Source organism: Microtus pennsylvanicus, chromosome 4, assembly GCF_037038515.1.
Source record: "Microtus pennsylvanicus isolate mMicPen1 chromosome 4, mMicPen1.hap1, whole genome shotgun sequence".
Classification (NCBI taxonomy): domain Eukaryota; kingdom Metazoa; phylum Chordata; class Mammalia; order Rodentia; family Cricetidae; genus Microtus; species Microtus pennsylvanicus.
In genome coordinates this window covers 82,710,896-82,736,613 of record NC_134582.1, presented here as the reverse complement: position 1 = coordinate 82,736,613, position 25,718 = coordinate 82,710,896, and the positions used below count along the sequence as shown (strand labels likewise).

The 25,718-nt window shown below is 38.3% G+C and overlaps 1 protein-coding gene across 1 annotated transcript; it reads left to right on the top strand.

Moving 5' to 3' along the window:
* Window positions 1-404: 404 nt before the first annotated feature.
* Window positions 405-25,625, top strand: Dek (DEK proto-oncogene). Its single transcript, XM_075969667.1, has 11 exons — window positions 405-532; window positions 917-1,085; window positions 5,215-5,316; window positions 5,551-5,660; window positions 7,378-7,472; window positions 8,202-8,322; window positions 9,607-9,795; window positions 20,334-20,472; window positions 20,753-20,901; window positions 23,755-23,823; window positions 24,240-25,625. The coding sequence occupies exons 2-11, from the start codon at window positions 929-931 to the stop codon at window positions 24,249-24,251; spliced, it is 1,143 nt and encodes a 380-aa protein (XP_075825782.1). The 5' UTR covers window positions 405-532; window positions 917-928; the 3' UTR covers window positions 24,252-25,625.
* Window positions 25,626-25,718: the final 93 nt, after the last annotated feature.

Sequence of the window (25,718 nt, the reverse complement as noted above, 5' to 3'; positions counted from 1 at the left end):
TCCTCCAGAACGACCTTTAGGAGGCAAACGAGATGGCTCCCGGTGCAAGCCCCTCCACGTCTGTAAAAGGAGACTTCTGCGGATCCCGTCAACTTTGTCATCTCCAGCCGCCACCCGTCCCTCGGCGGCACAGGACGGTCATCTTCTCCCGGGAGGACCCGGGGGCGACGGGCAGCTCGCAGGCCCCCTAGCGCCCGTCCGAGCAGTGCGGAAGCCCCCGCTCGCACCCGCTAAGCCGAACGCCCATCGAACCCGCGACGCGGCCGGGTCCTCCAGCCGCCCGAAGCCCCTCGCGGCCCCGCCCCGGCCCCCCCGGGAGACGCCGCCCCGCCCCGCCGTCCCGCCCCGCCCGCCCGCGCGCGCCAACTCCCAGCTCCGCGCGCTGATTGGCCGGAGCATTCCCGCTCTGCTTCCCGAACCGCCATTTTGAAAATCTTGTTGATTCTGAGGAGCTGAGGGAGCTTGCGGCGGCGCGAGAACCTCGGCCCGCGCGCCTTCTCACTCGGCGGCGGCCTCCTCGTGCGCACCCGCGGTGAGGGCGGCAGCGGGGAGCGGCGTGGCGGCTTTGCCCCCGCGGCGGCGAGGAGGTGGGGGGAGGGGGACGACGCGGTCATCCGCCCGGCGGCCCGACGCGGGGGAGGGGACGCGCGGCGCGCACGGCGAGGCTCGCCTTGGCCGGACTGGCCTGGCCCGGCCCGGGGCGGTGCGGCGCGGCGCAGGCCGGGCGGGAGCGCGCGCGCCGGCGGCGGGAGGGCGGTGCGATTTCCCGCCTCGGGCATCCCCGGGGAGGCAGGCGGGGTGGCTGAGCCTCCGGAGTGGGCGCCTCGAGAAGCAGCTGCCGCCGAGCGCTCGCCGCGGTCCTGCCGGTGAGTGCGAGCGAGCGAACCGGAGCGTGCGGCTTCCTCTCCGTCCGCAGGTCCCCAGCAGCATGTCGGCGGCGGCGGCGGCCCCCGCTGCGGAGGCAGACGACGGCCCAGCGCAGCCCGCGTCCGAGAAGGAGCCCGAAATGCCGGGCCCCAGGGACGAGAGTGAAGAGGAGGAGGAGGAGGAGGAGGAAGAAGAGGACGACGAGGAGGAAGAGAAAGGTGGGCAGGGACGCGCATCCCTCACGGGTGGAATTTTCACATCAAAAGTTTTTTTCCTCCCCCTCCCTTGGGAAGTGGTGCTCTGGGTTTTTGGCGCTCGGAGGCAGCAGGTCGGAGTGGTTGGTTCAGGCGCATGGTGTGTATATTTGCCAACCGTCAGTGGCAGAGAATTGGGATTTTTTTTCTTTCTTTTTCTTTTTTCCCTTTGAGCGTGTGCCAGGGTTGCGATGGCGAGTGTAGCTGAGTTTTCGCGCCGTGCCATCTGAACACTTGGTCCCCCGGCAGGAAGTTTGTAAGGCTGAGATCTGTCTTCCACGCCACTGCTGTGTGTGTACGCGAGTGTTTTCATTGCGCTAATTTCATTCTGCTGCATTTGCCTTTTGAAGTTCCCCTAAGGTCCGCGCTGTAACCTAACACCACAGGTATGCTAGCTCATCCTGGAAATGGTTCCCTGCCTCCAGCCCTCTGTGGCTGCTGATTTTTGAGGAAGGGTTCTTGTGGGCGCGTTTTTCTTTGCCTAGGAATCGCCCGTGAAAGCTGCTGCTGTTGGAGAAAGTAGTTTCAAAACGAAAAAAAAAACACTGAACTGAAAGTTAGACTGTGAACCCACAGCGGTCTCGGTTTTGGAGCTAATACTGTTCAAAGATTGGTGGTGCTGACCACCTCTGTGTGGGGAAGCCCGCTTAGAGACGCGCAGGAGGCTTGTCAGTTGTTCAGGATGCTTATGCTGTCCCTCCACAGCATAAGACTTTTCCCGAGACATTCTCATATTGGAAAATCCCAGATACAGCTCTTCACATATTCCGGTGCTAGTCGGGTCCAGTTGTGACTGCAAATGGCCAGAGCAGGTCTCAGGGTTCAAGCGCTCGTCCCAACCTGTCATTTCTTTTTGTAAATATAATATGGGCTAGGGGAACAAGGGATACTTTTTATTTGAAGTGGAATGTGCCCTAAGACCTTATGGGAGTGTGTCATTTAAGTACAGCACTTGCTTTAATTATAAATCTTAATACGAATTGTTTAAATTACCTTGAAGTTTACTTGCAATCAAATAATTGAAAGTTGGCTGTCTTGTCAGTATTGTTAAGACTTTCTTAGCACGTGGACCTCTAATATTTTACTATTTTTTGTCTTCCTAGGGAGGCAAAGTTGAGGTATTAGAGGTAGTGAGTTTCCTTGGCAGAAAGAAATTGAGAAGTTATGTAAACATACTATAAAAGGCCAAAACATGTTTTAGAGGCTAAAAATAATTCACAGAATCCTGGAGTTGGTTGAATATAAGTCAATTATTTTTAAAAACTTTCTTTGTAGGTTTAGTCCTTAATATTTCAAAACTAATTTATTATTACTCATTTTTTCTCTTCAGCTGTTTTAGATGCTGGAATTGTCAGTTTTTAATTCTTCTTAGCCCAGAATATACCTTCAGTATAATGATAGAAAGGTACATGACGATGAAGTTACTGAAATCTAGGAAGTAAGGCATTGTTAGCAAGACTTGGAAGTGATTTGTGGAAGATGAGACAGACTGAACTGGAGCAGTGACTCTTAGCTTTTGTCTATAGGGTTTGGGTGATGGTGTTATTCTCCAGAAAAACAAATACAGACGGGAACAAGCTTGCTTGGAGAGGATTATAAGGTCTTGGATGTGTTGTTTGGGTTCCTGTAGGACATAGAGGAATTGTCCAGGTTATAGCCAGCCTACATTAATTTGAAAACTGTACTCCAGGGTTGGACTAAGTAATTGTTAGTTTGTAGATCCTGATCCAAAGCAAGTGAATAAAGTTACCAAGAAGAGGAAATTGAGTGATAAGAGGAGCTGTTAATGCTAGCTTTCTGCATTCATTCTTTGCAGCTCCTTACATAGCCCCAAATCTGAACTGTCTTGTAAAACCTACACTAATGTTTTGATCCTTTTTCCTCCCTGACCATAAAATAATCCCTCTTCAACTCACAAAACGGTTTTTTTTGGGGGGGGTTATTTATCCTTTATTAATTAATTAAATTAATTATTTAATTTATCCTTTATTAAGCTTTATTAATGCCGAGTCCAAATTTTTATGGACTTCATTCAGTATCATCATGAATGAGACAGTTTAATTCAATAATTTATCTCATCTAGGGCTGGGCGGTAGTGGCAGAGACAGGCGGATCTTTGGGAGCTCGACGCCAGCCTGGTCTACAAGAGCTAGTTCCAGGACAGGCACCAAAGCTTTAGAGAAACCCTGTCTCGAAAAACAAAAACAAAAAATTATCTCATCTATCTCACTTTTAAAGAAATTAGAAAAAAATCAACATATCAAGGTCTATTTTGTGTTTAAAATTTATTTATTTTTTCCCCATATTTATTGAGCTCTACATTTTTCTCTGCTCTCCTCCCTGCGTCTTCCCTCCCCCCTTCAACCCTCCCCCAAGGTCCCCATGCTCCCAATTTACTCAGGAGATCTTGTCTTTTTTTTACTTTCTATTTCCCATGTAGATTAGATCTATGTAAGTCTTTCTTAGTGTCCGTATTGTTGTCTAAGTTCTCTGGGATTGTGGTTTGTAGTCTGGCTTTCTTTGCTTTATGTTTAAAAACCACCAATGAGTGAGTACATGTGATAATTGCCTGGGTTACCTCACTAAAAATAATGTTTTTTAGTTTCATCCATTTTCCTGCAAAATTGAAGCTGTCGTCATTTTTTTCTGCTGTGTAGTACCCCATTGTGTAAATGTACCACTTTTTTTTTTTAATCCATTCTTCGACCAAGGGGCATTTAGGTTGTTGCCAGGTTCTGGCTATGACAAACAATGCTGCTATGAACATAGTTGAGCACATGTCCTTGTGGCACTATTGAGCATCCTTTGGGTATATACCTACAAGTGGTATTAGTGGGTCTTGAGAAACGTTGGACAAAACGTTTTTTAAAAATATTTTTATTTCTGCGTATGGGTGTTTTGCTTGCATGTATGTGTATGTACGCCCAGTATGTGGCCTGGTTCCCTCAGAGGTCAGAAAGTATCTGATCACCCCGGAAAGTGGAGTTAGAGATGGTGTGAGCTTCCATGTGGTGAGTATCAAACCCTGGTCCTCTGATAAAGCAGTGAGTGCTCCCTAACCACTGAGCCGCTTCTCCAGTCCCTCACAAAACATTTTGTAGCTTTCCCTTGTTTTGTGTGGCAGGAGTGGTGCATGTGAAGGTCAAAAGACAACTTGAGGGAATCTTCCACCATATTCATTCTGTCTGGGCTTAGGCCTCTGGGGTATTGGATTTGAGTCACCAGTTTTAGACATTCTATAATCGATCTGTACCCTTATCCCTTATTTGTATCTCTCTTAAAGATCTTTTATTGTCTTTCACATTAAGTACAGTTTTCATTTTCCTAGTGGAAATTTAAAAAAATGCTTAATAACACCATTTTGATTATTAGGTACATTTTTGGACATAATAGGCATTCACTTGAATGAAAAGAGGACCGACCACAAAATACAGTTTATTTGACTAGGTTTCAAACAATAAGTAGTTTTTGATAAATATGACCATATTTTAAGCTTTATATATTACATATTTCCTGGGTTTTTCTCAGAAGTCTGGACTAAACAGTAGTTAACTTTGTTAGAGTGACTTATGGCTGTCAGGAACATAATTATCATACTACAAAATAACATCCAGCCAGCTATCTTAAAACAGGTGCCAAAGTATAGTCAGATAGGGAAATATGCGCTAGTGTTTATAACACAGTAGTATGGCTGCTTAGTTTAAGATATTTTATTATATGTTTGTAGAAGAGTTCAAAGGCCCACAAACAATGAAATAATGAGATTGAAATACTAATCTTGCTTAGTCCATGTTAAATACATTTCTCTTGTGTGTCAAAAAGGTTAGTGAGAAGCTAATTTTTTTTCAAGAGTCAAGTGACTAGATTTTAATGTAATTGGATAAGAATTTTTGTTATTTTAGACTGGGTGGTTGACAAACTTGAGTAAATAAAATCTTCCACAGTGTTTCATGTCATTTGCTTCTTAAAACATGCTTAGGGGAAAGTGTGGTATTGGGTTTGGGAGCTCTTTTCCCCACCTGTGTATAAAGCTGACACATTATTTTAGCTTTTTGTTATTTAAGAATTTAAAAGTTATTCATTTAATTCCTAGAAAAGAGTCTCATTGTGGAAGGCAAGAGAGAAAAGAAGAAAGTAGAAAGATTGACAATGCAAGTGTCTTCCTTACAAAGAGAGCCATTTACAATTGCACAAGGTAAGTTTATTCTATATTTCTTTTACAGTGAAAATGCCCAGTTAGGCAGGAAAGTGATTAGCAAATACTTGGTAATAGCATACTTAGTGTTTAGGAAATAGTGATCTATTTTGGGATAATTTTAATTTTCCCTATTAACATAAAGTAATACAAACTGTGCTGTGGTTATAATTTTCATTAAGGTAACTAAATATTAATAAGGTCTGGGTACTTAATTATGATTTTTTTTTCCAGGGAAGGGTCAGAAACTTTGTGAAATTGAAAGGATACATTTCTTTCTGAGTAAGAAAAAAACAGATGAACTTAGAAATCTACACAAACTGCTTTACAACAGACCAGGCACAGTAAGACGTTTGAAAACATCTTTCCTATGTTTTTTGATACTTAGTATATTAAGATGCTTCACTACAGAGCCATAATTTTAATCCTGTAAGACTAGATCCGATACCAGTAAGTAAATTCAGACACGGACTTTTTGTAGTATGAGTAGCTTGTTATCTTTTCCTTTTATTTTTATTTATTTTTTTGTTTTTGTTTGTTTTGGGTAGGTGGGGTTTCCAGACAGGGTTTCTCTGTAGCTTTAGAGCCTGTCCTGGAACTAGCTCTTATTGTAGACCAGGCTGACCTCGAGAACTCAGATCTGCCTGCCTGTCTCTCCAGTGTTGGGATTAATGGTGTGCATCACCACCTAGCAAGTAGCTGGTTATTAACAAGACAGTACCTAGGGCTTTCTCATGTTTTTCATCCCAACCTGGGATAGATGAGTAGTTCAGAGATAGATTGCTTATCTGCCATGCCCAAGGCCCTAAGTTGGGTTTCTAACACCATAACCACCAAAACAAAAATGCTCCAAACTGAAAATCTAAATTATATAATACAATCTGTTGTGATTTTAGTGATTAAAAAAAACTGTATTAGAATAAATTGAGCCGGGCGATGGTTGTGCACGCCTTTAATCCCAGCACTTGGGAGGCAGAGGCAGGTGGCTCTCTGTGAGTTCAAGACCAGCCTGGCCTACAGAGCTAGTTCCAGGACAGGCTCCAAAGCCACAGAGAAACCCTGTCTCGACAAACCAAAAAATAAAATAAAATAAATTGGTTTTCAATGTTCTGACTACTCACAATAAATATTCCCTTGTAATTGTAATACTCATAAAAGTGGGTGACAGTTGTTTGCCAAATGACATGTTAATTGCTCTATATATAACTACTTGAAAAGAAGGGGATTGTTTTATTTGTATAGATGTTTTACCTAGTGTCTGTCTGTTGTGTGCTTGCTACCTGAGGGGGTGTTTGGATTCCCTGGCTGAAGTTACAGATGGTTGTGAGCCAGCCACCATATAGGTGCTGGGAATGGAACCTGGGTCCTCTGGAAGAACAGCCAGTGGTCTTAACCACTGAACCATTTCTTTCTTTTTTTGGGGGGGGGGGATTATTCGAGACAGGGTTTCTCCGTAACTTTTGGCTCCTGTCCTGGAACTAGCTCTTGTAGACCAGGCTGGTCTCGAACTCACAGCGATCTGCCTGCCTCTGCCTCCCGAATGCTGGGATTAAAGGCATGCGCCACCACTGCCCGGCGATACAGCTTATGTCACTGACTGTATTTGAAATAAGAAACTTTGCTTTAGGTTGTGTAAAACAAGTTAGATGTTATTAAGGCTGTCTGAAGCACGGTCTAGTTTATTTTAACATGTGCTAACCTCAGTTTGCACAATCTAATTTACACATGTCTCATAACTAGTAAATGGAATTAACTTTTTGGAGTACTTACAATTATTTGCCTTTTTAAAAATACTCATTGACTAGTAACTTTCTACACCTACGTAAGAAACAATTCTGGTAACTTGCTAGGTGAAAATACATTCAGATTCAAACTTTTCAAAGAATTAATTCAGTTTGTAGAATTTTTGTAATGTTAATATGTCAGTAGCACATACTTTTCAGTTTTGTTCAGTAAATTAACTTGGGTGATGGCTCTGAAAATAGACACTATCTTTGAGGTTTTTTTTTTTATTTGTGCATTACTGGATAGTAGCATTAACAATATCAAAAATATTTTCAGGTGTCCTCATTAAAGAAGAATGTGGGTCAGTTTAGTGGCTTTCCATTTGAAAAAGGCAGTACCCAGTATAAAAAGAAGGAAGAAATGCTGAAAAAGTAAGTTATTTTTATAAATATTGTTATTGGTTGATAATGCTATATTCCATTTAAAAATGAATGCCTGCTCATTTTTAGTAGATTGCTAACTTTAAGTTAGTACTTGACAAGTCTATCATAGCATCACCTTGGGTTATCTGTTATGTTCCGGTAAATAATGACTTAAAATTATTGAAAACCCTTAAAATTTCATTTTCTAGAAGATACAGGTAATCTGAGAGTTCAAAGCTCATATAGTCTGAAGGAAATGTAATAAAATGTATTTCTGTCCCCTGCTGTTACTATTTCTTCTTAGTGTTTTAAACTTGCCTTGAACATAATTGCTTTGATGAGGAATTGTCATTTTCCATAATGCTAGCAAAATGACAAACCTTAGAACTTTTGGTTACTAAATGCCTGTAGATAGAAAATTTAAATAAAAATTAGGTCTTCATTGAGACACTGTAATGCTGAATTACTAATTTAAACAATTTTCAAGTCCATGAATTTTATAGTATTGGAAATTTAGGTAATTTTTCAGTGAGTTTACTTCAATTGTTGGTAAATAGTCATTTTCTAATGGTTGTGCCCTGTGGTCAGGTAATTAATAAGAGTAACCTACAGGGAAATACTTATAACTGTTATGGAAACAAAGCAGACCAATTTTTCTGGCTCTTTCTTCTTTATATTATGAAGGTTACTTATGAACTCATGTGTAGTCACCTTCTTTTCCCCTGCTTTCTGTTTTAGGTTTAGAAACGCCATGCTAAAGAGCATCTGTGAGGTTCTTGATTTAGAGAGATCAGGCGTGAACAGCAAACTCGTGAAGAGGATCTTGAATTTCTTAATGCATCCAAAGCCTTCTGGCAAAGTAAGGATCTGTTTTTTACCATCTCAGTAAAATGGTTATTAACAGCCTTTCCTTTCTCTTACTGGAATGGTAATTTAGCCACAGAATTGTATTGATAGTCAGTGTTGTCATCTGCATTTAAAATATATGCCTTTCATGGACAGAACTGCAATATTTTCATAATATAAAATAGCATATTTTCCTTCAAATCAGGTGTGAGTAGTACAAGATTAGGAAAAGTAGTCTGGTGGTGGCAGCACACAGCTTTAATCCCAGTGCTTAGGAGGCAGAGGCAGGCGGAACTCCAGGAGGTCCAGTACAGCTAGGGCTTGTTACACAGAGAACCCCGGTCTTGAAAAATCTAGAAAGAAAAGTGGCTATGCACATCTTTGATCCCACTTTAATCCTAGCAGCGGGGTCTCTAGTTAGTGGTCAGCTTGGTCTACAGAGCAAGTTCCAGTGTCCTAAGGCTACCCAGAGAAACCCTGCTTCAAACAGATACAAAGGTAAAAGTACCTACATGTCACAAAGATATAAACCAGGGCTCCAGGGTTTTCTGTCTGGAAGGCATTGGAATAAGGGAAATACATTGAGGAAATGGTTATGTGGGACTGATATACAGTGTTTAAATTTTAGAATTTAGCAAATACTCCTAAGAAAGCATTGAAAAATAAACTCATTGACTGATCAAATCGTTTTTCTCATGTGATTAGAAATGGATACGGTTTAACTGAAGGCGTATATAACACATTAACCTATTTCATGCCTGTTATTACTTTCATAATTAACTTACTCAACATTTATTCCACACTGAAAGATGTTGCTGAGAACTTGGCATTACTGAAAGAGGTAGTATAAATTGAGGATATATGATTGCTAATTAAGCTTTATTTTCTCTGATAGTTGTTTCTACTCCTTTGATTAATTAAAGCAAGAAACTCCTAGTAATGGTATCTTTAGTGCTTATAAAAATGAAATACATTAAGTCTAGTTTCAGTTATTGTCTTGATCAAATGTAGACACTACCTGAACTCATTACAGTGCATAATTGTAGTCCTGTTTCAGAACCAACGATACCCTTTGCAGATGGTTATGCCAGATGTTTACAAGACAATTGAGAATAGTGTTAATGCACTTTTAGGTAGCCTGACACATTTAAAGATGATTTCTCTGCTAATCCTTTAAATGCTTTCTGACAGAATTTGAGTTGACTAATTATCAAAACGAGTTGATTGACTTAGAAATACCCTTATTTAACAGATGATACTGTTAAAAAGTTTTTTCTTTTTCTCTCTCTATATAAAGCCATTGCCAAAATCCAAAAAATCTTCAAGCAAAGGTAGTAAAAAGGAACGGAACAGTTCTGGAACAACAAGGAAGTCAAAGCAAACCAAATGTCCTGAAATTCTGTCAGATGAATCCAGTAGTGACGAAGATGAGAAGAAAAATAAGGAAGAGTCTTCAGAAGATGACGAGAAAGAAAGTGAAGAGGAGGTAAGATATTTTTTAACTATTGTTTTCTCTATTTTCTATCAGATAAATATTCTTGCTACATAAACAAGCAAATAGTTTGATGTCATTTCTTTGTGTTCTGTCTGTTTTTTAAGACAGGGTTTCACTGTGAACTCACTCTGTAGACTAGGTTTGCCTCAGATGCAGAGAGATCCACCTGTTTCTGCCCAGTGATGGGATTAAAGGTGTATGCCACCACCCACCAGCACTGTTGGTTCCTTTTCATGAAAGCTACGTACATAATTGAGCAGGCTTATATCCCCGCCATATCAAATATTAAAGTTTCAAAACAGCTGAGTTTGTGACCTAGATTTGAAGTGTGCCTTGAACTATTCAGAGAGAAATGGGAAAGGAAGCAGCAAAACTAAACAAACACAGAGGGGTGTATTCTTTCTCTTTTAGTATTTTATGTATGGGTCTTTTGTCCACAAGCATGTCTTTGCACTACATGCATTCCTGCTGTCTGCAGCAGCCAGAAGGGCACATCAGAATTCTCTGAAACTGGAGTTATGTGTGACTGTGAGCCCCCCCCTCCCCCCGCCGTGTGGGGGCTAGGAATTGAATATGGAACCTCTGGAAGAACAGCCTTTGCTTTTAACTACTGAGCCATCTCTCCAGCCCATGGGAGCACATTCTTAGAAGGCTTTTATCAATATTTTATAGTTGACCTGAACTGATGTAATTTGATGCAAAAAGTAAAAGTGTTAAAGGTTGTAATTTTCCTTCAACCTTTTGGGAATTATTTAATGAGTGTCACAGCATTTGAAGTTTATATCACCTAGAAATGGGACATTTTCTGTTTGCACATATTTGTAAAATGCTTCCATAGTGCATATGAGGTAGGAGGAAAAGTGTTTAGCTTTTGCTGTATCTGTCCTCAGTCAAGGTCAGGGAAAATAGGTATAGCAGGTGAGTTCCTGTTTGTTCTTACTGATGTTTAGTATGCCATGTTTTATTTTTTCATTTTCTTTAGGGGTTAGAACTTATTCTATAAATTTATTCTATAGGTTTGATTAATCCTGGATTGATAATGTAGTCTAGATATTTCCTTGAGGGAAGCCCACACAGTTGTACTAGCCAGAAATATCTTTGAACACTAACAAATGTACTTTATGTAGTCAGGAAGGGTGCTTTTTAATCTACTGAACACCACAGAATTAGATGAATAAGGTAAATTATGAGGCTGGAACGTGGCTAAGTTGTTTAAGAGCTTATACTACCCTTGCAGAAGAACAGTTCCTGGTACCCAGGTTGAACTGCCTGTAACTCCAACTCTAGAGGTTATAATGCCCTCTTCTGGTTTCTGCAGAAACCTAAACTCATCTATACATTCTCACACAAATACACATGCATACTATAATTAAAAATAAAATCTTTTTTGAGAAGATATGTAATATACTTGTTTTATTTGAATATGTTAATAGTATATATATTTGACCTGAGATATTTAAAGTTCTTTCTTGTTTTAATGTCTGTTGCCTACAGAGGCCAGAAAAGGGCATTAGGTCCCCAGGAATTGGAGTTATACACGGTTGTGAGCTGCCATATGGGTGCTGGGAATTAAATCCAGCTCCCTTGGAAGAAGAGCTCAGCCATCTCTCCCGCTCCTAATGTCAGATTATTAAAGGTGCCTCTGAATCTGAGTATGAGCTATTTTCATAATGTAAGAATTTTTTTTAAAATCTTACAGGTACTTCATACATTTAACAGTTTTTTAGTTAATTGTGCATATGCATGTCTGTGTGTATGAGTACAATACCTTCTGAGGCCAGAAGAGGGCATCAGGTCCCCTGAAGCTGGAGTTGGACATCTGGCATGGTTGCTGGGAATTAAACTGGGTCTCCTAAAGGAACAAAGGCTCTTAACCTCCTCTGCTATCCTTCCAGCCTCTACTGTATTTTGGTGTGGAGGGAAGATGAATACTCTGAACTCTCAGATTTTTATGGTTTGATAGCTGAGAGGAAAGCATTGTTTATATGTACATATATTATTGTGACAGATTTGTGTATGTGGATGCCAGACAGCAGCTATTGAGCCATTGCTCCCAAGCCCTCCATTTTTTGAGACAGGATCTCAGTATATAGAACTGACTAGCCTATATAATAAGACTAGACTATCTATATAATATGACTAGACTATCTATATAATAAGATCACACTGGCCTTGAATTTATAGAGATAGCCTGCCTTTTTCCTTCTAGTGGTGAAATTAAAGGCATCTATCACCATACCCTACCTCTATCAACCTGTTTTGAGAAAAGGTCTTTCACTGGGACCTGGATTAGGTTAGGTTGGGCTGGCTGTCAAGGAAGCCATAGGATTCTCCTATTCCCTAGCATTAAAATTACAGCCATTGCATCCCTCTGCCTGGCTTTTTATGTGGGTGATAGAAGTTGAATTCAAGTCTTTATGCTTATGTGGCATGAACTACCTCACTAATTTCCATGATTTTTTTTTAAATTTTTTTAAATTTTTTTTTGGTTTTTCGAGACAGGGTTTCTCTGTGGTTTTGGAGCCTGTCCTGGAACTAGCTCTTGTAGACCAGGCTGGTCTCGAATTCACAGAGATCCGCCTGCTAACCTCCATGATTTTAAACTAATTATTTTCCTTGTCCAATATTTTGCTCATTTACCATATGTCCTTAATGGTTTCTAACACTTTAAGGACAAATCATGAGAAGTTAAATTATTAAAATTACTGCAGTATATAAATTTTGTTGTTTGTTTTGTCTTTATAAAACAAAATAGGTTTGGGAACTGGGTTCAAATCTTTGGTTTTTCACTATATGACTTTGTACAAATTACTTAATTTCTGTACTCAATCTCCCATTAGTAAAACTGGAAGCAACCTCATAGGGCCATATTAAATGACTTCAAAAGTGCCTGGCTACATATATTTTGTATTCATTGATATTGTTAGAATCTTTAGTCAGGCATGGCGGCCAATTGCCAGAGAATTGAGAATTGGTCTACAGAATGAGTTCCAGGACAGCCAGAACTACAGAGAGACAACCTGTCTCAAAGGTCTCTTTTTCCCCAAAGAAGACATTTTATTCTGAGTACCATTTCTAAATCCAGTCTTGTTGCCAGGATAAAGTTTAGGAAGAGGTACAAATGAGCTGTCCAATGTAAATTCGTTTTTTCCCCCTCCTGTGATATAAACTAGAAAACCTAGGTCTAATGGTGGAAATCCATAGGGGGAAAGAAGACAGTGATTTGCAGACATATTTCACCATATAAAAATGTAATTTTTTTAAAACTTTATTTAACTTTATTTCATGTACATTGGTATAATGTCAGATTCTCGGGAACTGGAGTTACAGACAGCTGCAAGCTGCCATGTGGGTGCTGGGAATTGAACACAAGTCCTCTGGAGGAGCAGTCAGTGCTTTTAACCACTTAGCTATCTCGCTACCCCCCAAAAATGTAATTTTTTTTCCTGCATGAGTTTACCCTGTCAGGCTTTATAAGATACAATTCCGATAAAGTCTATAGAGAGATACTTTTTTTTTTCTTAGTAAATTTCCCTCTAGTAAGATTAATTTTATATTGCTCTAAAAGACCTTTAAATTTAGAACTACATACATACTTCATGGCCGGTTTAGTTTCTGAAAGTTCTAATTGACTTAGAAAGATAAACCCTGGTAAAAGGAATAGTATTTTGTGACACTTTGTTTTCTCTGTTTTTTGATTGGGATTTGGAGGCAAGGTTTCTCTGTGTAGCTCTGGTTAGCTTGGAACTTTGTAGAGCAGGCTGAATGCCAGAGATCCACCTGCCTCTGCTTCCCTGATTGCTTGGATTAAAGGTGTGCACCACCACCACTGGGCTATTTCTTTTTTTTTTTTTTTAAATAAACTTGTATTATGCTTTTTAACACCCCTCATTACCCTCTGGTATCCCTCTTTCCTTCTGAATCCTCTTCCCAATGGTTAGATTAAAAAATGACTCCTCCAGTGACCATTAATAGTCATCAGCTCCTAAGGAAGGCTCTCCCCTGTCCATGATGAAAAGTTGGGCCAATCTTGTATGTAGCTGCTGTATGTATGTTTGTGGTTGCTATGGTAGTGTCTTGTCTGGATAGCTGTGTTTCATGACAATCATCCCTGTCCTTCAGCTCTTGAATTCATTCTGTTCCCTCTTCTGTCATGGTCCCTGGGCCTTGGATAGGAGTTGATATAGATGTCCCATTTAAGGATGGGTATTCATCATTTTTTTCTGTGCTTTGACCAGATAGGTTTCATTGTATTAACTGTTATCCTCTGTAAAAAGGTGCTTTTCTGCCCTAGGATGAGAGCTACCCTAATCTGGATATAAACAAAATACCTAGAATGCGATCTGACTACATATTCATGTAGGTGAACATTAGTAATATGTTCCTTCTGTGGGTCCTGATCCTCAGCCATAGGCTCTTGACCAGATTTTTACAGTATCCAGGTGTATGTATATATTTCTTCCTGTGTTATAGGTCACATCAGATTGGTTCATCTGGAAAATAATTTTATTTTGCCAGTATTACATTAGTGGGTATATCTTGCCTGATGAACTGGTATTGTAGTACACGTGTGTTCTGTAGCAGAGTAATAATGAATGTGTTTTCTCCCAGTAGCCTTCGTATTCGTATCTTTTATTTTTTCCCCCATATCTATATCTTCTGGCAGTAAACATTAGCTTACAGAGAGGGAGGGAGTTTTCAGGTCAGTTCCATCTTGGTTTCTCTCTGCGTCCTCATCAGAGTTAATCATACGATCGCAGGGTAATGGTTTATGTCCAGATATTCATCCATGTTACAAACAACAGGCTATCTTAACAGTGTTTCTCTTTATCCCTTTGAAGGGATACCTTCAACCATAGGCTCTATGTGACCTGTGTGACATTGACCACAATGTTCTCCGTTTAGCTGTGAGGGACAATGAAGACATCCAGGTGTTAGTACTTTACTTCTAGTGGCTGCTACACTGCAAATCTGATGTGGATTTACTTTTTTTTGGAAGCCACGTTATGTTTCCTGACGTCATAGGAAAAAGAATCAAAAGTGGGGTTGTTCACTTAGATATTCTACAATTCAGAGAAACCTGCAATTGGAATTTTTTGTTAAATTGCCTTTTTAGTTGAAAAAATTTCTTGATATGGTCTACAAGAGCTAGTTTCAGAACAGGCTCCAAAACCACAGAGAAACCCTGTCTCAAAAAAAAAAAAAAAAAAATTTCTTGATAGTGGTGGGATGTGGACATACATGTTTTGCTATTCCTTAATATTTCATAATATGAACGAAGGAAATTATATAACTAAATAATCTTATTTTTTATTGGATATTACAGTTGAAAGATCACCTTGATAAAAATCCATTTACGCCGGGCGGTGGTGGCGCACGCCTTTCATCCCAGCACTTGGGAGGCAGAGGCAGGCGGATCTCTGTGAGTTCGAGACCAGCCTGGTCTACAGAGCTAGTTCCAGGACAGGCTCCAAAGCCACAGAGAAACCCTGTCTCGACAAACAAAAACAAAAAACAACAAAAATCCATTTACACTTCATCATTTTGTGAACTCAAACTAGAATTACATATTTCTTTTTTCTTGTCATCTGGGTTTTCTCAACCAAGTTAGAAGAATCATGTATTTTAAGCTAATTTTTTATTTTGTTCATCTATTCTCCCAGTACAACCTTTCTGCTGTGAGGACAGAATTCTGGCTCTGTGACAGGCATATTTTTTGGTGACCCTCCTCCAAGAGCCCTGCTGCCTATAACAGATAGGTAAGCTTTGTTCTCACAAGATTTTTGGCAAAAAAATGCTTATGCCATTTCTTGATTATTAATGGAAAATCCTCTTCAAATTTTTGAAGATTTATGTTAATCCTTTGGGTTGGAGAGACGGTTCAGCCGTTAAAGAGCATTCCAGAGAACTCAAGTTTAGACCCCAACACATATGTCAGATGGCTGTAACTCCAGCTCTAAGGGATCAGATCTTGTCTTCTGGCCTCCTTGGGTACCCAGTAGACAGACAGACAGACAGACAGACACACACACACACACACACACACACACACCTACCTTTGGGAGAAAGTTACAGTTTGGGAACTAGCTTTTTCTGTATTTTTATCCATTGAAACTTAATTTTTTTTCCACATTCATTCTGTTAAAGACCCAGTCTTACCATCTGTTTGATTAAATAACAAAGGTGTGTCTATTAAGAATCTTTCGCAGCTTGGTGTGGTGGTGCACGCCTTTAATCCCAGCACCCAGGAAGCAGAGGCAGGCATATCATTGTGAGTTTGAGGTCAGCCTAGTTTACTGAAGGAGTTCTAGGACAGACACTACACAGAGAAACCCTGTCTCCGAACAAACAACAAAAAAGAATCTTTCACATTTTAAATTTAATTAATTCTTATTCTAGTTTGTCTTTGTAGGAATAAGATATGCACTTTTATTTATATAGTTTAAGCATTATTATGATTCATTTTATTTTTTCTTAAGTGTTTTATTTCTTTTTGGCCTTGTAATTCTATTGCTTCAGCCTCCCTAGTTTCAAGGGTGGCAAGAGTACTCTTGATGGTTTGATACAGTGGCCTTTTTTTCCTTTTCCTCTTTCTCAGATACAGTCTATACATGTAAATTACACCAGGAGATAGTGTTGTTACAAATCCATGTATGGCTTTTGCAAGATGACTAACAAAGGAACTTGGGGCAGTTTTTAAAGTGTATCTAGTCCTCAAGTATCACTTCCCACTTTAATAATTGCGTAGTAGTTACTGAGCACTGGTTCTGAGCTCTGTAGTAGAGATCAAGACATTAATAACAGTCTTTAGCTGTAGATATCCTCATATATTAGTGAATGGGAGGGTTGGCCATATAGGATTAGGAAAAAGGGTTAGTCAAATGCAACACATCCATTATTAGTACTGTTTTCTAATAGAAAAAGATCTGTATTCAGCATATAGCAAATAGGCTGTGGTATACAACTTAAATTTATTGTTTCATCCCTAGCTTAAAGGAACACATAGCTGGGTGATTTTTGTGGGGTGTTTTACTCTTGTCTTTTTGGGGAGCCTACCCCCCAGCTCCCAAATAAATCACACATAGAAGCTTATTCTTAGTTATGAATGCCTGGTATTAGCTTGGCTTATTTCTTGCCAGCTTTCCTTATCTTAAATTATCCTGACTACCTTTTGCCTTTGGGCTTTTTATCTTTCTTAATTCTTTGGCTGGCCTGATGTCCTTCTTTTCTTGTTCTTTTGCTATTCATTCTCTCCTTGTTTCTCTTTCTATTTATACTCTGCCTGCCAGTCTCACCTATGCTTGCTCCTATGTCACTATTGGTCATTCAGCTCTTTATTAGGACCATCAGTAGTTTTAGACAGGCAGAGTAACACAGCTTCAGAGTTAAACAAATGCAGGGTAAACAAAAGTAGCACACCTGAAAATAATATTCTCCAACAGGTTCTTACTCTTCCAAGAACTAATAATATAGGACATATTTGCTTGTTTTTTTTGTTTTTGTTTTTTGTTTTTCCAAGACAGGGTTTCTCTGTAGGTTTGGAGCCTATCATGGAACTAGCTCTTGTAGACCAGGCTGGCCCCAAACTCACAAAGATCCACCTGCCTCTGCCTGAGTGCTGAGATTACAGGTATGCCCCATCACCACCCAGCTTTTGGGGCCGTTCTTATGCATTTTTACTCACCAGGAAAAAAGTACTGGAAAGGGTAAGTAATCTGCCTGAGAATGCAGAATTAACAGTGAAGTCGATTTAAAGCAAAGCTTGATTGTAAGCGCATGTTCTTACTTACTCACTTCTGTACTGTATCTTTCACAAGGTTAAGATTAATGATTTATAGCCCAAGTATTGTGGGATTATGAAGTAATCAAATTGGTAACATTGTGAGATATTGAGGGTTGATCCTTTAGCTGACTTTAGATTCTTAAGATTTTGATAAAGATTGGAAGTGTAAAATTTAAATGGGTGTGGTTAATTTGTCTTCTTAGCGCCCATCATTTATACCTCCAAATACCAGTGATCTTTATTTGCCTTAACTGCTGAAACTGTGTCCATTTCCCAAAACTAAGATGTTGTTTGGATGATCTGTACCTAATAACTTCATCTTCAGGGTAGGTGAAAGTGATTCTTAATATTTGTAGAGCTAAAGACAAGATGTGAGTTCATCAGCTATTTTCTGTGCACAGGATGTTGGGTCCCATTTAAGTCTGAGCTTGTTGGTTTACTGTTCAGTCTTCACTATTTCCCAAGTCATCAAGTCTAAATCAGTTTCTGCCTTAAGTGTGTCATGAAAAATTTACAACTGATTAATGAAAATGAGTGAAATCCAGTATAAATTTATGGAAATTAATGTTTGTGAGTCGAGTTGTATCTACCAGTGTGATTAAGTATGATGTATCATGGTTAGTGAGGTGTCATTTTTATAATTATCATTCTGTAGTAGCTACCTTGTTTTTAAAAAGACATTTTACAATATCACATTTATGGGGAAATTGATTTGCACATTGGAGGAATTTCTCAATCACAAAATGAGCACTTTGTAGATGATATTTTTATGATGGCAGTATTTTCACAAGTTGTACATTAACCCTCATAAAGACTTAGATTAGTTCCTTTATTTGATAATTGGGGAAAGTAGGGCCTGGTGATGAATTGAGGCTGGAATTTGAAAGCAACTTACCTCAAGACCCTGTTACTCTGAACTATAATTAACCTTGTTCTATAGTTCTTGTGTGGTCTGATTGCACTCTTAGAAATTTTGGTAAACAATAGGCTAGCTGTCTTTTTTAAAAGTCATGGTGTTAAATATAGAAAGATGTATATATTTGTTCAGAAGCAACATTTTATTTATTTAACAATGGCTTCATTTCCTCCCCTACCCTTTTATACAGATGTTTATACTTTGTCAAACCACTAATTTGTACCAGTTAATAGGTTTAAAATTAATCAAATTGTGTATGCCTACTAAAAGTTTAATTGTAACCTTAGATGGCCTTGGAAATATTTTAATTACCTAATTCAAATTACCTAATGTAATGAGATTGAGTAGCAGTGAAGTAGTATGTTGCTTTATTGCTCACTTCTCACAACTCTTTGGGTAGTATAACTTAGTTTCTTAAACTCAAGTCCAGGTTTTATTAGCCTTTGACTGAAGAGTGAAAATGAATATTTGATTCTGTGTAATAAGAGTATTGTAATAACAGCTGAACCTTTATTATTCACTTTAAGTGCCTACTGGAGTTTATTTGAAGTAGGGGGCATTAATTAAAAAATACTCATTTAAGTTAGTCCTGAGAAAACTAATTCTATTGATGCTGCTTGGTAACACTCCCATATTTTATCAGCTTCCTAAATACCACTTATATACGGTTAGTAGCAGCCAAAATAGCCTGCTAGTTAGTGCCCAGCCAATAGAATATTACTGAGTGAGTATTACAGGGTATGTCTAGGTTCATGTAGATGTGCGCAATGGTAATGTAACAGAAAAAGACACAGTAAAAACTGAATTAATTCCACTTACATATAATAGTCTAAGTCCACCTAGATTTTTGAAACAATTTGATCTGAAGAACAGATTGAGCACAGTATTTGTCTTTGAAGGGGTTAAGTGAGGTATAACATACCAGTAATATAAGGCTCTAGTAACAGAAAGATCCTTCAAGACCAGTCTCAGTATATATTGCAGCCGTATCTCACAGACTACAAAAAGCTGATATGGTATAACTTGAAAACCAGGAGTGTAGAACATTCTCCATCTAGCTATTTGTGGTGGTTATGATGTATAAAGATGAGAATTTATCTGAGGTTCCTTTTTTTTTTTTTTCCGAGACAGGGTTTCTTTGGTTTTGGAGCCTGTCCTGAAACTAGCTCTTGTAGACCAGGCTGGTCTCGAACTCAGAGATCCGCCTGCCTCTGCCTCCCAAGTGCTGGGATTAAAGGCGTACGCGACCCCCCCACCCCCCGTTTATCTGAGGTTTTTTAGTTATGTTGAGTAAGTTTCAGAGACTTTAGTTGGAACAAAGTGCTTATAAGCTAGAATTTGTACACTGTAATTTGTCCAAATGTTCAGCATTTAGCTTTTGTTGAATTTGTGGATTGGTGTTTAAGAGCACGTGTTCTGGAATCGGGTCTATGTTCAAGACATAGCTTATATTGATGTGATTAGGAACAAGATGACTTCATTGAATCTGTTTCTTCATATTCACAAATTTTTACTGAACAACTGCTGTATGCCAGGAACTAATTTTAGAAGTTAAGGGTTTATTAGTGAACACAAGGGATAAAAAGCTTGTCTCCTTGTAGCTTGGATTCTATTTGGGGAAGAGAGTAGAAGATTTTGAGTTCTATTTCAGCCCCAATTAAGTGGAATAATATAGATGACTTACTTACATTGAAATAAATAGTGTTAGGGTACAGTTATTCTCAACAGTTAACAATTTACGTTTAAGCAGCCATAGCTAGTATTTACAGTGAGAAAGGAGAGGGCGAAATAGTAGTGACTCATCTATGTATGCTTTTCTTTCCCTTCTAGCAACCACCAAAAAAGACAGCTAAAAAAGAAAAAGCAAAACAAAAAGCTGCTGCTAAAAGTAACAAGTCTGTAAAAAGTGCTAATGTTAAGAAGGCAGATAGCAGCACTACCAAGAAGAATCAAAACAGTTCCAAAAAAGGTACGTTAGAAATGATGACAGCAACTCTGGGGACACCATATGCATGTACATGTTTAGTGTGTGTGTAAGACAGCTGCAAAGAACATTGAGACATAGCATGCCAGTTTTCAAATCTAAAAAAAATTTCAGTGCAAGCTTTGTAATTTTAAGGTAGAAATTTTTTATTTTAAAATTAAAACTAAATGATTTATAATTGGGAGGGCTTGTGTTCTCTTAAACTTCCTTGTCTTACACCTTCAAATGCAAAAAAGTCACTCACACTTGGTATCTTACCTTTTAGAATCTGAATCTGAAGATAGTTCTGATGATGAACCATTAATTAAAAAATTGAAAAAACCACCTACAGATGAAGAATTAAAGGAAACAGTGAAGAAATTATTGGCTGATGCTAACTTGGAAGAAGTCACAATGAAGCAGATTTGCAAAGAGGTAATTGGCACACATATTCTAGTTATTCTCCTTTGACTTGGAAGTCACTTAATTTGAAACTATTAGTGCATGTTTTTATGTATCCATTCAGAGAGTATTGAACTACTATTTCAGGCCCTCTTGAGGGTACCGGGTACTGTAGTAATCATAAAACAATCAAACATCTCTAAACATTTTTATGAATAGTCAATAAATTAAAATGATGTGCTTCAACACAGACTTTTCCTGGTGTGCAAACTTAGTGGTGCATTATTGGCTTACATTGATTTAAAGAGCATCTCAGAAGTCACCTTACTTCTTAGTGTACAGATGACTGTCACTAACTTAAACTTCCCTGGAATTCTTTTAATACTTTTCAGGAAATGTTATTCTTGAATGAGTCACTGTCCATATTATAGAGTTGGAGGTTGAAAAATCTAGTTTCTTATGAATAAATGAAGTTGCATATGAAATACACCAAAGGTTAAATGACCTGTACTTTTATTGAATTTATTATTTATTATGTGTGCAGCATTCCTTCCATGTGTGCCTGCAGGCCAGAAGGGGGCGCAAGGTCTTATTACAGATGGTTGTGAGCCACCATGTGGTTGCTGGGAACTGAACTCAGGTCCTCTGGAAGTGCTCTTAACCACTGAGCCATTTCTCCAGTCCCTTTATTTTTAAATTATTAGACATTCAGTTGAGCCTTTACTACATGCCAAGGTAAGACTAGGTGTGAAGAGATAAAGCAGAGAAGTTATTACTTGTCTTTAAATATGTGGGCAGTGTGCAAACTGAACACTTTGGGGAGGAGTGCAGCACCACAGAGCATATATTCCTACCTGGGATGAGATGGGGGCCAGGGCTTAAAGAGTATGCAAGAGCATCTAGAATTATTCACTGAGTCCCAGAATAGTAGAGTAATAAACAGAATAATAATAAAATAGTAAACCCTTTATAGCAGTGTTTTTCAACCTTCTTCATGATTTGACCCTTTTTTTACTTCCTCCTGTTGTGGTGCCCCCCAGCCATAAAATTATTTTTGTCGCTACTTCATAACTTAAAATTTTGCTACTATTATGAATCATAATGTAAATATATGTTTCTGATGGTCTTAGGTAACTCCTGTCAACTCCCAGGTTAAAAGCCACTGCTTTATTGTCGAAGAACAATGGCATACTCCTCATTTGCATGTTAATTTTATTTTCAATGTTATCTCTTTGATATATTTAACTATAAGTATGCCAGTGCCACATAATCTAATGACTGTAAGAAATAGTAATTTGTCTCAAAACTAGGATGCCAAGGAAGTCTTTATTGAAGTAAGGAGAGAACTAGGTTTGAAAGTCTGTAAATGCCTTGGGACTAACTTTCTTGAAACTAAGGTATTTGAGAATCTGGATACAATATTGAGATTATCATAATAGTTACTTTTGTTTGTTTTGAGATAGGGTCTCTGTAAACTAGGGTGGCCTCTAGCTCATACTTTAATTCTGGGATTAAAAGAATGTTTTACTCCAGACTCAATATTTACATTTAAATTTACCCAACAAACATCAAAAAAGGTGATTTGACAAAAGACTGGTATGTGACTGGGGGTGCTTGGTGGCTCCATGATAGAGTACTCACTACTAACATGCATGGGACACAAGTCACACTACTGCCTTAACCTGTCAGAAATAAAAGCCTATTCAAAGGCTGCTCCGTTGTAGGTGCTATCAATCACATGGAACAGTAATCACATTTTGAGACTAGAACAGGCAGGATAGTTTAAAAGATGCTTCATTTTAGATTCTTTGAGATCAAATTTTTGAAACATGGTAATGGACACTGGTTCTCTACTTTAGGAGAGACTTGTAGACATTGAAGGGGCCTTTCATCAGGTACAGAAATTACAAGGAAATAATAGTATTTGCACTATAGAGATTGACAGTTTTCATTAGTAGTAAATGCAGAAAATCACGTACTGTTTGTATTTTGAGTTGTAACAGCTTTTTGAAATTTAGAGGGCACATACTCTTTAACCCAGCAATTCCATTTCAAGGCCTCTCATTAAAAAAAAAATTCATTCACCTTTGTCTATAAATACTGAAAAATCAGAAGTTGTGTAAATGACCATCAATAAGGAAATTTAAATATATTAAGGGTTGTAGTTTTATTGCCAAACAAGGGATAGCTGCAATGATGTAAGTGGCGGACATGTTTTCAAAGTCAGGCCAACTATAGGCCATGGGCTAAGTCATCCAATCATCCAATATTACCACATTTTGTACAATGAAGCTACACCTACTATTTATTGTATGCCTACTACATCTGTTTCATACATCTGAACAGTTGTATAGTTGTAACAAACTCTGCCTAACAAGGCTCCAAGCATTTTGTTGCTTGTCTATTTATAGCAAAAGTTTTATAGGCCCTAAATGAGGGCAGGAGTTCAGCTTCAGGGTACTTGTATGTAGGCTTGTGAGTTCACACTAGAAATTAAGCAATAGATTTGAGACTAAGAAAGTTGGGGACAGATTAGTCTAAATTCTAGGAGTAAAGCACTTAAGAGACCATTTGAATTTTCATAATTTAATTAAGAGAATTGCATATATAGAGAGTAGAGGTTGAAGTTCAAACTGTAGAATCCTAAGCAGAATATTGGGTGCTATGCAGACTAGGACCTCTAAAAGATACTCCACAGATAGCCTTCCAATCCCTGTGGTTTTCATTCACTACTATGAAGTTATAAAAGCACTGGGAATGTCACTTGACTTTATTACTGTTTGCAGGTACAAGTCTATTGTGAACCAGAGAACACTTACAATCTACTTGTTTATTAATCCAAAAAACAGTATTATGGACTTTTAAATTTGCGTTTAATGTTTTTAGGTATATGAAAACTATCCTGCTTACGATTTAACTGAGAGGAAAGATTTCATTAAAACAACTGTAAAAGAGGTAAATATTTCCTCATTTTTCCTTCTTTGATCATTTGGCATAGAAACCAAAAGTATCAAATTATTGCATTTCTTGATTATTGACAATGAAAAATTCACATCTGAGACAGCAGAGTTGTTGATAAGCATAGATGAAGAAATACATTTAGTAAGTTTGAGCAGTTTTTTGATAAAGCCTTACTTAGCCTAGATTAAGATAGGTTCATAGTGCACATAGTAGCTTTGTTTCTGAGTTGGTACTCACTAGCTTCACGACAGCTCACTCCAAGGCATGACAAGGTCAGCAGTAACCACTGATTCATATTTAGCCCACCTGATTTTCCAAGGTTACATTAATCTTATGAGTAAGATTTTATGATATATGCATAATTGATTTTATGTTGGGTGTGGTAAAGTGATTTCCTTTTTTTGTTGCAGCTAATCTCTTAAACCAGAGGACAGATGGCTTGCTCTCAGATTTGGAAATAAGATTTATACCAGCAAAGAGAATGTATTTTCTTTAAGTCTATTGTTGGTAGAACTCGCTGCTGACCCCTTGAGTGTTAAATATATTTGAGCTTGCTGTTTTAAATTGCATTTCCTTGCAGTTTTCAGTTTAAGTCTTGCATGGCAGTAATTGTTTCTTGCTTTTAGAGTTGTACATTTTGGATTTATTGTAAGGTCATAGATTTCTGAACTGTTGTGGATTTTAGTGCACTTAATGTTAGCTTAAGACACTTTTAATCAAAGCAAAAACTATTATAACCAGCATTTATACGTGCAGAGACTATTGCAGTATTTAGTATATGAGATATTTTGAATACACCTTCTGTCAGTGTGAATGTAGTGGCAGTTTGTTCATCATATTAGAGCACAGCTGTTCAGATACCGAGTTGGAACTCTTTCTGCATGCATATATGTCAAGTTGTCAGCATGACAGAAGTGACAGATGTTATTTTTGTATTTTTAAAAACCAATTTGTTGTATATAATTTTTTTAATTTCTTTTGTGCAGATCAATTTTTAAACTCATGTAGGTATCTTTACACTTGTAACTAAAGAACATCAGTGTTCAGCAGGCAGCATGACAGAGTAGTGAGTTCAGTGGTGGCAGCACTGGAGGGGACTGTCCAGTTCTGCTTTGCTCTGAAAGTGTCATCAATTTGTGGTGTGTTAAGTGTCATAGAAATTTTATATTGAGGATAAACCAAAATCAACACATCAGAGTTTCAAAAAACTGGGAAAGGGTGAGCACACTTGGTTTATATATAAGCGAATTGATAGTAGTAACTGGTAACTAAACTTCTTTGACCATTATAATAATTATGATTAAAGTATCAGATGTAATGCCAGAAGATGGTATACGAACAGTGTACGGTAACTCTTATTAAAGTATCAGATTGTAATGCTGGCAATGTAGGTATCTTTGAAAGTATTTCTCAAAAACCATACAGTAAATTTCTCTGAAGTATTATAGAAATGAAGGCTGTTTGATTTTTAAAGTTTGGTCAATCAAGTAAATATGGTCTGCCCCTGAATTTAAATTTTGTCTTTTGACTGTCCTAATTGCCTATTTGTGAATTATAAAAATAAGCTGCTTTGACAAGAGTGACAATTGATGTACCAACCGAGTGTTTAATTTCTGCATCATAAATCAGATATTAATGTTGAGCATTAACAGGTATTTTCACACATTTGACTTTAGTGTGCATAGAGTGAAATGGAACAAGTAACTAAATGGGGACTAAAAATTGGCCTTTACTTTTAAATAATTTGTTATAAATCTTGGCAATAAAGAATAAATCGATGTTTTAAATGTCTTGTATTTAGTCTTTCAATTTATTTGCTTTTTGTCATTTTCTGGGGTGTGGGAGGATTTATCCCCTAATCCTATGACTTAGATTTCTTCAGTAATAAA

Bases quoted from the DNA above. Each gene is read 5' to 3' on its own strand.
- Dek (XM_075969667.1), top strand. From the start codon at position 929: ATGTCGGCGGCGGCGGCGGCCCCCGCTGCGGAGGCAGACGACGGCCCA. The intron at 7,473-8,201 runs GTAAGTTATTTT...TTTCTGTTTTAG, and splicing joins AAGGAAGAAATGCTGAAAAA to GTTTAGAAACGCCATGCTAA. The intron at 20,902-23,754 runs GTAATTGGCACA...TAATGTTTTTAG, and splicing joins TGAAGCAGATTTGCAAAGAG to GTATATGAAAACTATCCTGC.